Source organism: Rhinopithecus bieti, unplaced genomic scaffold, assembly GCF_001698545.2.
Source record: "Rhinopithecus bieti isolate Rb0 unplaced genomic scaffold, ASM169854v2 scaffold_61117, whole genome shotgun sequence".
Lineage (NCBI taxonomy): Eukaryota > Metazoa > Chordata > Mammalia > Primates > Cercopithecidae > Rhinopithecus > Rhinopithecus bieti.
In genome coordinates, this window is record NW_016824934.1 from 3,131,621 (window position 1) to 3,146,299 (window position 14,679).

Here is a 14,679-nt window from a genome sequence, read left to right on the forward strand (position 1 = left end):
AAATAAATAAATAAAATAATATTTAAAATCAAAGAAAAAACATAATTAGTTTTAAAGTATTTGGTATTAGCTTGTGTTTCTTCTTTTATTCCATACATGCATAGATTGATGGAGGCAATTGATTGATTGCAGGTCATGCTGGCAGAACTCAAGGGCAAAGATGAAGTATATGCTGTGAAGGTCTTAAAGAAGGATGTCATCCTTCAGGATGATGACGTGGACTGCACAATGACAGAGAAGAGGATTTTGGCTCTGGCACGGAAACACCCTTACCTTACCCAACTCTACTGCTGCTTCCAGACCAAGGTATGTTAGGAAGAAGCTGGCTGGCCGCCATGTTGGGGCATCTTGACTATCAGATAAAATACCGATTTTAGACCCTCTACATTGTTCTCTCAAAGACTTTGTAAAGTGGGATGGGTTTTACCCTTGAAAAGATCAGGATATATTTGAACAGCATCTTCTTTTTTAGGGCACTGGATTTTCCATTCAAGGTTGTGCTTGTGAAGGGATGAGAAAGCTGTAGAATTCTTTGCAGCTAGAGCTGGACAAAGCCAAATGGCTAAACTCACTGTTTGCTCATTGGAAAAACCAAGTGTGGTTAGTCCTTGCTCTGCTCCTAACTTTCTATCACTGATCAACTCACTTAACTTCTAAGTTATTTTCATGTCATATGAAAAAGAGTAAAGGCCACCTTAATCTCTTCTAATCTATGTAATGTCATCTGAAGTAAAGGATGTGAACAAATGCTTAAAATTTCATAGTGAAACACAAATATAAGGCAGCATTTTTAATTTACCACATAGGTGTCTGGGAACCAGAAGGTGGCAGTAAAGAAACAAAGATCATCCATAACTCCATGGTAGAGTCTGACTTGAGTATCATTAACTGATTTGTTACCTGTTTTTAGTAAAGAAACGACAATGTTCTTCATGAAGCTCTAATTTTGTTATCCTTTTTGAGAGGTTGGGAGGAGTTAAAGTCTTTTAGGATCATTATGGATGTTTGTAGTAGTTTGCTTTTTGAGAAGGCAAAGACAGGCATCACCTGAAACTCCTAGCCATGGCTTATGTGGAGCCCAGACCCTGAGGGTGACATCATGAGGAGGTGATGCCCTGCTTCTGGGTGCATTCTCATCTCCATGTCATTGTGAATGCCAGTTTTTCCACTTAAAATTCAACAGTTATTCATTGAGTCATTTGGCAAACTTTTTAAAAATTATATTTCATTAAATCCTTCCCGTGTATCTGATGCCATGCCAGGTGCTGGAGATACAGTGGTGAACTAGACTAGTCTCTGACCTCATGGAGTTTACATTATCTTTGGTACACTGTTTCCCAAAGAGGATTTCTCAGAACCCCAATCACTTGAGCAGCTGTGAGAACAAAGGACTCTGTGACCCATAGTGGGGGTCACTGCAGACATAACTTCTCTTAGTCTCAACACAGGTTTGTTTATTAGCATCCTTGAGGAGACCTGCAATGAAAACAAAATTACCTTTGTTTAATCTACTTTTCCCAACTTATTTGATTCCAGGGTCCCCATCGCTGTCTTACACACACATACACATGCACACACACACACACACACAATGCCCATTCCATACTGAGGAACCCTGATCCAGTGGAATTTTTCCTATCCTTCTGATCTCTCAGGAGAGTAAGAAATATCATCTGAAAATCTGGAAATCATTCTGCTTATCTTAAGAAAGACACATATTTCTTTGTCTACGAAACTTTCACCTGAGATCCCTATTTAATAAGAATCTATCCCTTTTTCTGAACAAGTATAAGAATGACTAGCTATTCTCATTTTTGATGTGTGTTGTGTAATGCCTAATATTTATGGGTTTGTGTGTGTACAGAATCCTATATAATAGAGAATCAGTGATAGAGTTAACTTTTCTTCTTTTTTCCACTAGAGCATAATTTTAGATTCATGAGAAATGTGTCATATTTTGTATTTTCCATGGTGCCTATCACAGGGCCTCACACTTGACAGGTACCCACTGACAGAATTAAAGACTTGGAAGATTTTTTCAAAGTCACCTTATCTTTCTTTATCTCTCTCTCTTTTCCTTTCCTTTTTTTTTTTTTTTTTTTTTTCTTTTCTTTCCTTTTGGTACCAGTGAGAAAATTGGGTTTCAGAGAAGTAAAACTATTTTCCTCATAGGCATTCCATCTTGGCAGAGTCAGACCTGGCATCTCACCTAGTCTCTGGGACTCCCAAGGTAGTGGGGCCTTGCTCTGATTCACATTGCTGCTTTCTTGTGCCGGACCCAGCACAGGGTCCCTTCTGTCAGAGGAACCCTCCCACTTCCCCTGTCCCCAGCAGGTAGCCCTTTCTCTCACTGTCTGAAGTGGCTTTCTAGGCAGGGAGCCACTCTGGCACATTTTCTTTACACACATTGTCAAGAGGCCCGACATTCTAGGAGGGGTCCAGTTTAGTTGTGAGGGCTCTATGGAGCCCCTCTACCTGGTGTATCATGGGAAGCCACAGTTGAAGGTCAGCTTGGTGAATGAGTGAGGGAGTGGGAATGGATGTCTTCAGTGTCAGCAGTGTTCTCCTTTGTGCATTGTAGAATATCAAGGCTAAGGATTCCTCATCATATGGCAGCTTTTGGAGCACAAAATGGTGTTAAATGACACCAGGGATTTCTTTTATGGCAGAACAATGATCAAACTAACATGGATGTTGTCATGGATGGCTATAGGGTGAGGATGGGCAGAGAAGGAGCTTCCGCTGTAGTTGAGATATTTACTATCTTTTCTGGGGCCACTGTCAGGCAGCCACAGTCACAGGAGCAGCTTTGCACCAACTCTCTCACGCCACCTCAATTTCATAGAATACTTTGCTTTATGTAACAGATACATATTCACTGAATTTTTCTAAAGTGAATCATATTTTAACCTCATGGAAGGATCTTAACTTATGAAAGGAACCTGATGAAGAATCAGCTTATAAACTTTCAACTTAACTTTTTTAAAATGTGACTTTCCCTATGACAAACCAATAGTTTGTCATGATTTTAAAGAGACCTGATACTGAGGTAGATGCTGGGGGTTATTAACACAAAGGAAGACAGTTCTCAACTGGAAGCATTCAGTGATAATAGACTGGGAGGTTACACTAGCTTCCACAAGCTAAGAGGGAGTAGCAAACAGCATTAATAGTTATGTTCTAGATGGGAGTATTCAAACCAAGAAGGCTCAGAGGAGGGGGTCTTCCCTAGGATCTAGTGGAAGAAGTGCGATCAAGCCAGGCTTTGAAAGGTAGAGAGGATTTGGACAGGATTTGGGAATAGCAGCTGGGTTTGGTAGCCATAGAATTCAGTCTTGCCAGAGTTTCACTTTTCCTGAAAACAAAGGACAGTTCCTCTGAGCCACCTTAAACCTGGTTTCCACTAAGACTCTAATATACCATTCAGGAACACAAAGACCCGATTGCAATCCTATTAAGATTTCTTTCATACTTGTTTAATTATGATACACAGAACAGCAATAATGTTAAGGCGAGTTTAATTATTTTAGGTGAGCCTTTATTTTCAATGTATCGGAAAAAATGGTCCTTTTGGAAACATTACTTTGAGAACTTCTTCTGACAGATTACACATAGCTTCAGGCTGCACACTATATACGAGTTGCCTGGAAAGACTTAGAAGTGTGTAAAGTGGTGTCACCATATCTAATATGGCGACCAATGGCAATGGTCATGCAAACCCATTGGCATCAGTCATGATGATGTAGTCAGGTTCAGGTCTGGTCAGTGCAGCCCACTGAAGGGCCAACTTACTGCTGAAGAGGGATTTGGGCTTTTCTGTACTGAACCTGCCTACCCTTGGCTCATGTGCCCCATCCCTCTCCTTGGGATCTAGAAAGGTGAAAGCAAATAAAATGGCTCCAGCTCTCCAGGGCTAGTAAGAAAAAGCAGACAGAACAACAAATTAAGCCAATGGTTTTAATTTCAGTCAAATTCAAACCAGTGTGTCTTTGGGATGCAAGAGTAACCTGAACCATGTAGGTAATTCTACAAAACTTGATTTAATTCACTGTCAAAACATAAGGTACAGAAAGAGGAATAAAGGACTTCCAAATCCAGTTAAGATCAAGTAGCCACATTCATCCCAGGTCCTCCCTCTTACAACTAAAATACCCTGGACATAATTATTATTTTATAAAGGTAGGGTGCTTACCAAAATTGGCATAGCCACAAAGAACTGCATCTGTTGATGTGAACGAAAGACTGAAATTTTATATTTAAAATTCCAGATAACTTTTAAGTGGGTGACATTGTCAGTAGTGTTTAATATTTTCTTGCGTATGAGAAAAAAAATTTCTTATACACCCACAGTTGTTTCTTGCTTTAAAAAAATTATGGCTTATAATTGTTTCAATTACAAGTCTTGGCCGGGCGCGGTGGCTCAAGCCTGTAATCCCAGCACTTTGGGAGGCCGAGACGGGCGGATCACGAGGTCAGGAGATCGAGACCATCCTGGCTAACACTGTGAAACCCCGTCTCTACTAAAAAATACAAAAAACTAGCCGGGCGAGGTGGCGGGCGCCTGTAGTCCCAGCTACCCGGGAGGCTGAGGCAGGAGAATGGCGGGAACCCGGGAGGCAGAGCTTGCAGTGAGCTGAGATCCGGCCACTGCACTCCAGCCCCTGCGACAGAGTGAGACTCCGTCTCAAAAAAAAAAAAACAAAAAACAAGTCTTTATTGTTAAGTATTTATTGTTAAGCATCTATGTGCTAGACACTGTGTTAGATTTTAGGGCTACAAAGCTAAAAAATACCAACTCTGAACTCATGCCAATTACTGTCTAGTGGAGAGAGAGACATACAAGGAGTCAGTCAGGAAGGTTTCCTGATGGAGGTAGAACCTACCCTGGACCTGGAAGCATGGGTAGCATTTGCAAGAGGGTAGGGGCAAAGACATGGCTGCTGAAACCTAGAAATTATTTCCAAACCTCATTTGTATTATTTTTCCAATTCTTGAACTCCCAACTAATTCTATCTCCTACTTCTTCCAAGGAAATGATAATGACTGAATCAGAGCAAAGAAGGAAGAGGAGAAGGGGAGGGTATTTGGAAAATAAGGAGACAGATTCCTGCATCTACAAGATCAGATGCCGGTTGGTAGAGAAGGGGAGGTAATGCTGTCAGCCCTCCTTATTGGACTGCTAAGCTCTAAAACTTAGGGACTTGGTCAGGGTTTAGGCCGGGAAGTGACTTTTGGAATTGCCTCTCGCAGTTCCCAGGTTCCCATTCAGGCATTGACTACAAGGGATAGGAGAATCACAGAGAGGTAGTTTTGTTTTTGCTTTTTTTTTTTTTTTTTTTTTTTTTTGAAGTTACAGGAAATGAAATTCCCAGAGTTTTAGAGTCTGTGCATTTGTATTTATGACCCCCATTGTTGAAACTGTTCTCTCCAACAGGATCCCACAAAACCTGTCTTGAATAATTTCATGATTTTCCTCTTTAAAATTTCATCTTTACACAATTCTACCCATCCCCCACCCTTTGGCATTTCCTGCCAGGCCTGGGAAGCCAAATTCTGGAGGGCTTTGCTGCGGAGGAAACAAAGGGTGAACTAGAGAATCTCCCTCGGCCAATCTCCCTCACTGCCCTAGGGAAAATGCAGCATGGAAAAATCCTGGAAAAGCAGCAGGAGACTTTCTTCAGATCATCTGTGTGATTTGCGTTTGAATCATCTATGTGAGCACGGGGAGAAGTGAGAAAAGGAGCATTAACAACTTAGGAGCAAACGTGTCATTTCAAGGAACTCAACTCTAAACAACAGAAACACTAAACCAAAAAAAAAAAAAAAAAAAAAAAAAAAAAAAAAAAAAAAACAGTAAAAATTAGGCCATTGGTAGATTTCCTTCTAAAGAGAAGGCTATGTCAGATTAAATCTAAATGAGCTGACAGAGCCATTGAGGATGGGTCTCTTTCCTGCTAGACCACACTGTCTGCCTGAGGCAACACCACTACGACTCTGAAGGAGTTGGAGAGTGTGTGAGCAGGTTTGGTGAGTGCTTTTCGAGAAGAGATCGAGATGCTCAACACAATCAGTTGGTTTGTGGGTCAGGCAGCCACCTGGGAATCAATATGCTCGCCAATAACAGATTTCAAGCAGAGATAGCCTCAGTAATTTGCAATGGAGTTTAGCGAAATGAGATCCGTGGTAGAGGTTTACAGGCTTGGTGTTGGTAGCATCAGTTATTAATAGAATCAGACTCTAGGGAGCTCCATCTCTTTTCTTCTGAAGACCATCTTTGCCTGATAGTGGGCTGGACAGCAATGCCATTTATTCTGATCAGCCAATTAACACATCTTTAGTGAGGACTTACGGTGTGCAAATCACTGCAAGGTGTGACAAGACTTTTATGGCAGGGCCTTTGGTCAAACTAGTTGAGGGGTAAGCTCTACTCTCTTGTGAAGGAATGCAGGGGTGTATGTGTGTGGTGGCATGTGTCTATGTAGATGGGCTGGCAGTTCTCTGGCCAGTCAAAGAAAGACCGCCACTGGTTTCCACAATCAAGCAAGGCTTCATGGAGCAAGACAACTTCACCCAGGTCTTGAAGCATACCAGGATTCATTCGGTGTGATAGAGGAAAAGTTGTGAAGTTTGTTAATGCTCGTGTGTCCCAGGGGCAGAGAAGGACGTGTTGGCTCTTAATCTAACTGCTGCAGCTTCATGTAACCTCTTTGCATACAAGGAAACCTTACCTTTGAATAGCACCTTTGCTTTTAAAAATGCCCTGACTGGCAAGGCGCAGTGGCTGATGCCTGTAACCCCAGCACTTTGGGAGGCTGAGGTGGGTGGATCACTTGAGGTCAGGAATTTGAGACCAGCCTGACCAATATGATGATACCGCATCTTTACTAAAAATACAAAAATTACCCAGACATGGTGGCAGGCACCTGTAATCCCAGTTACTCGGGAAGGTGAGGCAGGAGAATCGCTTGAACCCGGGAGGCAGAGGTTGCGGTGAGCAGAGATCACGCCACTGCACTCCAGCCTGAGCAATAGAGCTAGACTCTGTCTCAAAAAAAAAAAAAAAAAAAAAAAAAAAAGCCCTGACTTAGATCAGCCATTTTATATCTGCTTCATGATGTCTCTGTGAGTTAATCTACCATACTCTATGGTTATTCACTCCCCCTTTTTTTTTTCAGAATTTGTTATTGTGGTAAAGTACACATAATATAAAATGTGCCATCTTAACCATTTTTAAGTGTACAGTTCAGTGGTATTAAATACATTCATAATGTTGTCCATCCATCACCACTGTCTATCTGCATGCCTCTTTTCACCTTACAACCCTGAAACTCAATACCCATTAAACAGTACCTTCCTATTCCCTCTCCCCACAGCGCTTGGCAACAACCACTCTGTCAGTCTCCGTAGTCTTGACTACTCTAAGTACCTCTTATAAGTGGAATCATACAGTAATGTGTTTCTGTGACTGGTATATTTCATTTAGCAGAATGTCCTCAAGGTTCATCCATGATGTAACATATGTCATAATTTCCTTCCTTTTAAAGGCCAAATACTATTCCATTGTATGTATAATACCACATTTCACTTATCATCTGTGGATGGACATTTTGACTTCCACGTTTTGGCTACTATGAATAATGCTGCTGTGAACATGGTTGTCTGAATATTTCTTTTGAGGTCTTACTTTCAGTTCTTTTAGCTATATACCTAGAAGTGGGATTCCTGGATTATATGGTAATTCTCTTTTTAATTTTTTGAGGAACCTCTATACTATTTTCCATAATGACTGAACTACTTTACATTCCCATCAACAGTGCACCAGGGTTCTGATCTGATTTCTCTATTACTTTGCCCAACACTTGTTACTTTCTTTATTTGATAGTAGCCGTTCTGATGGGTGTAAGGTAGTATCTCATTATAGTTTTCATCTGCATTTCCCTAGTGATTTGTGGTCACTCATTTTTACAGATAAGAAAACCAAGGCCCAGTCAAGTCTTATAATTTCTTTGCAGCACAACCCAGATTGGAATCAAGGTTTTCCAACAGCCTTTGTTGCTCACTGTGTATTTCTGTGTCCATCTCTGTCCTCCTGTCCAAATTCTCCACTTCAAATATCTTCACCTCCAAATCCCCTCTTCCCCAATTCCTGTCACACACATGAAAAGGGGTCTGAAGGGGTGTCAGGTCTATTTTACATGAACTCAATGACACTGGGATTAAAAAATATTAATGTCCCTTAAGCTGGCAAGAGGAGCAGGGTCGATCAGGGCCTGTTTCTGGAAATGTTTTCTGAAAGTATAAGAGAGAAAGGAGGAAAAAGGGGGCGTGGGCACAGGAAGGATCCAAAATGGGCTGGAGTAGGATGAGACCTTCACACTGTCTGTTTAGCCATTGCTTACTGGAGCACCTGCTGTGTGCCGTGCCATGGGGCATCACGGGGCGTCATGCTGCCTGCTGAGGAACACAGGCATTGGGGAAAGGTAGGTAGGAGTCCCGGCCTCATGAACTTGAAGCCTCATGGGAGCATGAAACTCCTGGCCTCTACAGAGGTTACAGTAAGCCAAGATCCCGCCACTGCCCTCCAGCCTGGGCCACAGAGTGAAACTCCATCTCACAAAAAATATATTTAAAAAAGCCCTTCTGGCCTCTATCCAGTGCCCAGAACTCAGTGCTGTATTTTCCTTCAGAAACTGTTGACCTGATCTTTTTTTGTAAATTGTTTTTTAATCACAAAGATTATTTATTAATTGTAGAAAATGTGGAAAAGTCGCAAGAGGACAAAGAAGACAATAAGAACAATTCACATGACTACTACTAACATTTTGATGTGTATAATTCCAGTTTTAGAAAAGTACGTGTCTGTTCATACATGTATATTTATAACATCAGTATCATACTCTATATAAATGGTTTCACTTAGTAATATAGTATAGCTATTTTCCTTGTCACTAAATATTCTTCAGCCAAGGGATTTCTAGGATTCTGCAGTATCTGAGGCCTCTTGTAGACATTCCACATTGGAGGTTGCAGGTGGCTGGTAAGTGCCTGGCTTCCTGTCAGCTGGTGTTAGCAGTGAGTGGACCGCATGTTCTGCCCAGAGCTGGCCAGTGATGGCGCTGCCTTCTCTGCAGCAGAACTGCCTCCTTCTACTTATATTTCTCTCTTTCTGTAACATCAACTTGAGTACAACTTGTAAATAATCTATTTGGCATTGATAAAATACAAACTAAGACTTAAACATCTTTAACGTTAAATATGTGTGTATACAGCAGGTCTTTGAGTAACCTGATTTTGTTCAATGTCATTTGTTTATAACGTTAATGAGAAAAATATCAATTCCTGGCTAGGGCCACTGACTATGTGGAGTTTGTACTTTCTCCCCATGCCTGTATGAGTTTTCTTCAGGGACTTCGGTTTCTTCCCAAATCCCAAAGCTATGCACATCGGGAGAATTGGTGTGTCCAAATGCCCCCCATCTGAGTGCAGGTGTGTGTGAGTGTGCCCTGCCATGGGATGGGGTCCTGTCCAGGGTGGTTCCCAGATGGCACCCTCAGCTACCAGGAGAGGTTCCACCCACCCATAACCCTGAACTGCAGCTAGTAGGTAAATGATGCTCTTATTCATTTTTCTTCATCTTTCTTAAACGTATATATAGCTCACATTTACTTCGGTGTTTAATATTAGAAGTGTTATTTCAGTTTTACTATTCAAAGTGTTCTAAATAGTTTTTCTTAGAAGTTTGATGTTTTTGTAGCCAGAAATATGCCTTAGGAACTTAACTCGTCTTTATACCAATTAACCTATGGTAAAACTGGTTTCCTTACATGTCTTTTCATTGAAGTCGCAGTTTCCAAGAACTTATCAATGACATTGTGAGGACTTACTGCATACTGTTCGGCTAGTAGGCTTTTTTTTTTTTTTTTTTACCACTAAGGAATATATTTACCCATTCTCACAAACTATTTACTTATTCTTCTAAAGCTGTTGGTTTTCTTTACTTTTTTTTTTTTTTGAGACGGAGTCTTGCTGTGTCACCAGGCTGGAGTGCAATGGTGCAATCTCGGCCCACTGCAACCTCTGCCTCCCAGGCTCAACCGATTCTCCTGTCTCAGCTTCCTGAACAGCTGGGATTACAGGCACGCACCACCAGGCCCAGCCAATTTTTGTGTTTTTAGTAGAAACGGGGTTTCACCATGTTAGCCAGGCTGGTCTCAAACTCCTGACCTCAAAGTGATCCGCCCGCCTCGGCCTTCCAAAATGCTAGGATTACAAGTGTGAGCCACTGTGCCCGGCCAAGCTGTTGGTTTTCAAATTACATTTTGTGGAGGTGCCTCTGTTGCTTCAGTGTGTGGTGGGTGGCAGCTGGGCACACACACCCTGTATGCGCTGTTAGGGGAGGACCTACATGCGCCACCTATTCCACCCGGCCGCACAGCTCCATGCCGACTGTTTCACATGTTAGCATTCCAAGGAAGATAATGTTTGAAGAAACGATTTCACTTTGAAACAGTTTAAAACCACTACAACTTCGACTGGGAGCTGGAGTGAGTCTTGATTTGTTTTTTTTTTTTTTTACCTACCCATATTATAATCTAATGTATACAGGTGTCATTTCCTGAAGGTCTCCATTACAAATGTCCTTTCATTATTAAAATGGACACATTCCTGAGATTTGGGCAGAAATGGAATTTTGGAAGCGGATTCAAGAGTCTGGTATTCTGTCTGAGTAATATATTTCATTGTTTAGATCACTCACAGAAGTGCCTGCTGATATGTAAAAGTGTGTGTTTAAACCTTTGACTCATTGCTGACAGGTGTAGAGGCCTGTGATAGAATGTGACTGCGATGTGACACTGCTTCATTGATCAGGAGAATTTGTGGAATGGAGGGCTATGCTTGTGAAGAAAGCATAGCCCTCCATTTAGCACTTAGAAACTGTCGGTTGCGTAGCCCCTGACTGATTAGAAACAAGAACTTAAGTTGCTGCTAATTGCAGCAGGTGATCTACACATTTCTAAGGTGTCGTTTGGTCACAGTTCAACTGGCACATCATGATCCAATTTAAGTAAAAAGTTTCATCTTGAAATCTAAAACTAGAGGTCTAAGTTATCTAACCCGGTCACCAAACAAAACCAGTTTCCTCGTGGCTGACGTCAGATTCTCTCACATCTCCCCAACGCCCACTATCTATTGGATTTCAGGATTTGCCTTTTTTCATGTGTGTGTGTGTGTGTGTGTGTGTGTGTGTGTCCGTGTGTGTGTCCATGTTTAGATTCGTGTTGAATCTTTTGAGGCACTGTTGGGAGATAACAGGGACTGGGAAGGAGAGATGTGACAAGGCACAGCAAACAGTAACTTAGAATAAGTCTGCATATATGTGATAAAGAGGAAGGAGAGACTTATTTCTTGAGCACCTATTATGTGGCAAGCCTATCCAAGTTGTTTAAAAGCTGATTTCGTAAATCTTACCCAAGTCCCATGGCATGTAGGTATTAAAAAACAATTTACAAAAAAAGATCAGGTCAACAGTTTCTGAAGGAAAATAAAGCACTCTCATTTTTGCCAGTTCTTTGGGCAGGTAAGGAAACCGACTTAGGGAGGCTTAACCATTTGGTCAGGATCACACGGAGTTAAGTGATAAAGCTGGGATTCAGACCAACAGTCCCCACCTTTGCCTCCTGAGGGTGAGAAGGGCCAGTGTGGAACAGGGTGGATGCTGGGGCGTTGTGGAGCAGGGCACAGTGAGTTTGGGGGCAGGAGGCATTTGCAGGAACAGACCCCTGATTTAGGGAGTGCAATGATGAGTCCTGCTGGTGTCGCAGGCTCACGCTGGGAAGCTGTGAGGAAGACAACCTCGTGAGGAGGTTCTGGCTAAGTTGCAGAGTTCTTCCTATGCTAGGCAAGGAGTTTGCACTTATTCTGGAAGTAAAGGGGGATTCCTTGAAGATATTATGGGAAACGATGTCTTAAAAGCACAGTCTGACAGCTCTGCATAGACTGCATTAAAGGGAAAAATGAAAAGCAGAGATACTTGTGAGCAGGCTATTTTAATAGCCCAGGAGTCCAGAGGCAGTGGGGAAGAACTTCTGCAGGAAGCACTGACATGGCCATTTGCTTTCCCCTCTGCATCTGCAAAGGCCTTCTGCTTGTGAAGAAAGCATAGCCCTCCATTTAGCACTTAGAAATTGTCGGTTGTGTAGCCCCTGACTGATTAGAAACAAGAACTTAAGTTGCTGCTAATTGCAGCAGGTGATCTACACATTTCTAAGGTGTCATTTGGTCACAGTTCAACTGGCACATCATGATCCAATTTAAGTAAAAAGTTTCATCTTGAAATCTAAAACTAGAGGTCTAAGTTATCTAACCCGGTCACCAAACAAAACCAGTTTCCTCGTGGCTGACGTCAGATTCTCTCACATCTCCCCAACGCCCACCATCTATTGGATTTCAGGATTTGCCTTTTTTTCGTGTGTGTGTGTGTGTGTGTGTGTGTGTGTGTCCGTGTGTGTGTCCATGTTTAGATTCGTGTTGAATTTTGATAGTGGTCTGATGATGTTTCCTACAGGGAAAGTCACCTGGGGCCTTTCATAGGGAGCTTCTACTTAGTCTACTGAGATGACTCCATTGAAGCAATGGGTCTTCCCTATATAACCCGAACTTTTTGTCCTAGTGGTCTCAAATACTTCAGACAACCCAGATGATTCCCAATGTTCTGGTCTTGAAGACTTTTCTGGGTGGTAGGTGCAATCTATTCAGCTGTTTGTGTTCATGTATACCCTGTTGATGTGTGGAGAACACAGGATGCAGTAAAGAAGGTACCACAAGTCAAGAAACTGCAGGTCTAGCTGTGACTTCTGCCACTGATGCTTGCTCTGAGACAGTGATCTGGGCACTGACTTTTCTCATTCATAATAAAAGATGTGGGGAGGACACAGAGAGGGGAGTTCCGACTACATGATCTATGCGATCCCTCCAGAATCTGATTCTAAAGACCTGTGACAATGTAGTTTGTTGGGAAATACGCATGGTATCACTACAGGTTTACCTGTTGCTAATGCATGAGTGAGATAAGGACAATGATAAAACCAGTGAGCAGTCCTTCTGTTTAGTGGTCTAGTGGTGTTTTCTACAGGGAAAGTTACATGGGGCCTTTCGTAGGGAGGTTCTACCTAGTCTATTGAGACAACTCCATTGAAGCAATGGGCTTTAACTATATAACCCGAACTTTTCAAAGCTCAGTTCAGCAAATGCTTCTACCTTGATCAAAGCCTCTATGTTCACAAGGCTGTCATTTTACATCAGGGTTCCAAACTCAAACACTTTCAATGACTAATGCTCCTACATCAGAAAATTTACCAGGAGGTTTTATAGTTGTCTCTTTAAAGTACAGCATAGTTTCTAGCACACAGCAGGTTCAATAAATTCTAGCTTCTGTCTTATCCAGTTAACAGTTTCAATATCATCTATATGGATAGATCCCAAGCTGACCTGAGAGCTTTGTCATGCTTCTCTTTGCCTAGAGTGATGGTCTGTTCTGGCTAGTTGACCAACTGTTCGTGAAACAGAATTGAGACTACCTGAGTCTACCATTGTTGGTAGATTTGACCCCTGGCACACTTGTTTCATAAAGAGAAAATATGTCTTACCTATCCCCTAATCTGGGCCCACATTGCCTGTAACAACAGCGATGGGCCAACCCTGTAACCTGTTTAGTCATCTCACAAGTGCCTGTTCAGGAGGGCGTCAAGCAAGAAATGACTGAGAGCCACCCCTTTTCCCAGAAGTTTATGCCAGCTAGAAGATGAATGCTTTGTGGTAGCATTTTTGTTTCTTAATAATATAACCTGTTTTTGAGTTTAGAACTATAGCTGGTTAATGTGAGGATCACATCTTTGGCTGTGTGTCCTCAGGAGTTCGATAGCCCTTCCTTCTGACTGCTTGACCCATAGCTTGAACTAGGGCTAGCGACAAGATTCCAGTGAATTCCTACTGGGCCCTTTGTCTCCTTCCTGTCACTGAGGAGGAGGTCACAAATTGGGGCTGGCTCCCAAATGTGGGAAGAGGAGGTTCCCGGTTCCAATGAGGAATAACTTGGACAGAACTGCGCCCCCCACTGCCCGTGGTTTGTCTTTGGAGGTTGCTGGTGTAGACTGAAAGGAGAGAGGGGCCATCTGGTGGGCCAGTCACCACCTTCAATTTCAGGGTCATCCTTGGCTCAATAACAAAAATGGCAGGAACTTTCATAGTGTTCATTACATGCCAGGTTCAACTTTGAGCATTTTACACGTATTAATTTAATCGTCACATCAACCCTATGAGTTAGGACTGTTCTTCCAAAGAGGGGTCATACAGCTGGAAGCAGCAGCCTGAATTCAAACCTGGTTAGCTAGCTTCTATTATAGAAACCTCATTTTGTCTGAATGCCCAGGGGAGATTAGGCTCCTGAGGATTGATAAACCAAGCTCCCAAGAGCCCAAGGTGTAAATAAAATGGCAATTGGTTGATTTATAGTGGGGTGACTGGACTCCTTACGTGAGTTGCCCAGGGCATCCTCGAGTAATTCTTTAGGGGTGGTATTCTAGGCAATCTGAGTTGCATTGGGAAAGCAACTGATGGAAAAACAGACCCTCTGCTTCCTGTTATGAGGACATTTTTTTTTTTTTTTTGCAGAAGCAATAG

At 42.2% G+C, this 14,679-nt stretch overlaps 1 protein-coding gene across 3 annotated transcripts in view; it reads left to right on the forward strand.

The window, feature by feature from the left end:
- Nucleotides 1–14,679, forward strand: part of PRKCE (protein kinase C epsilon) — a 551,430-nt gene that overhangs the window by 372,629 nt on the left and 164,122 nt on the right. Inside the window, exon 11 of one of the 3 annotated variants that reach the window (XM_017862726.1) lies at nt 246–306. In XM_017862726.1, coding sequence (XP_017718215.1) covers nt 246–306 — 61 coding nt within the window. Of the gene's footprint in view, nt 1–132; nt 307–14,679 lie in introns of all 3 variants that reach the window. The other 2 variants (XM_017862727.1, XM_017862729.1) reach the window with 2 other exon arrangements.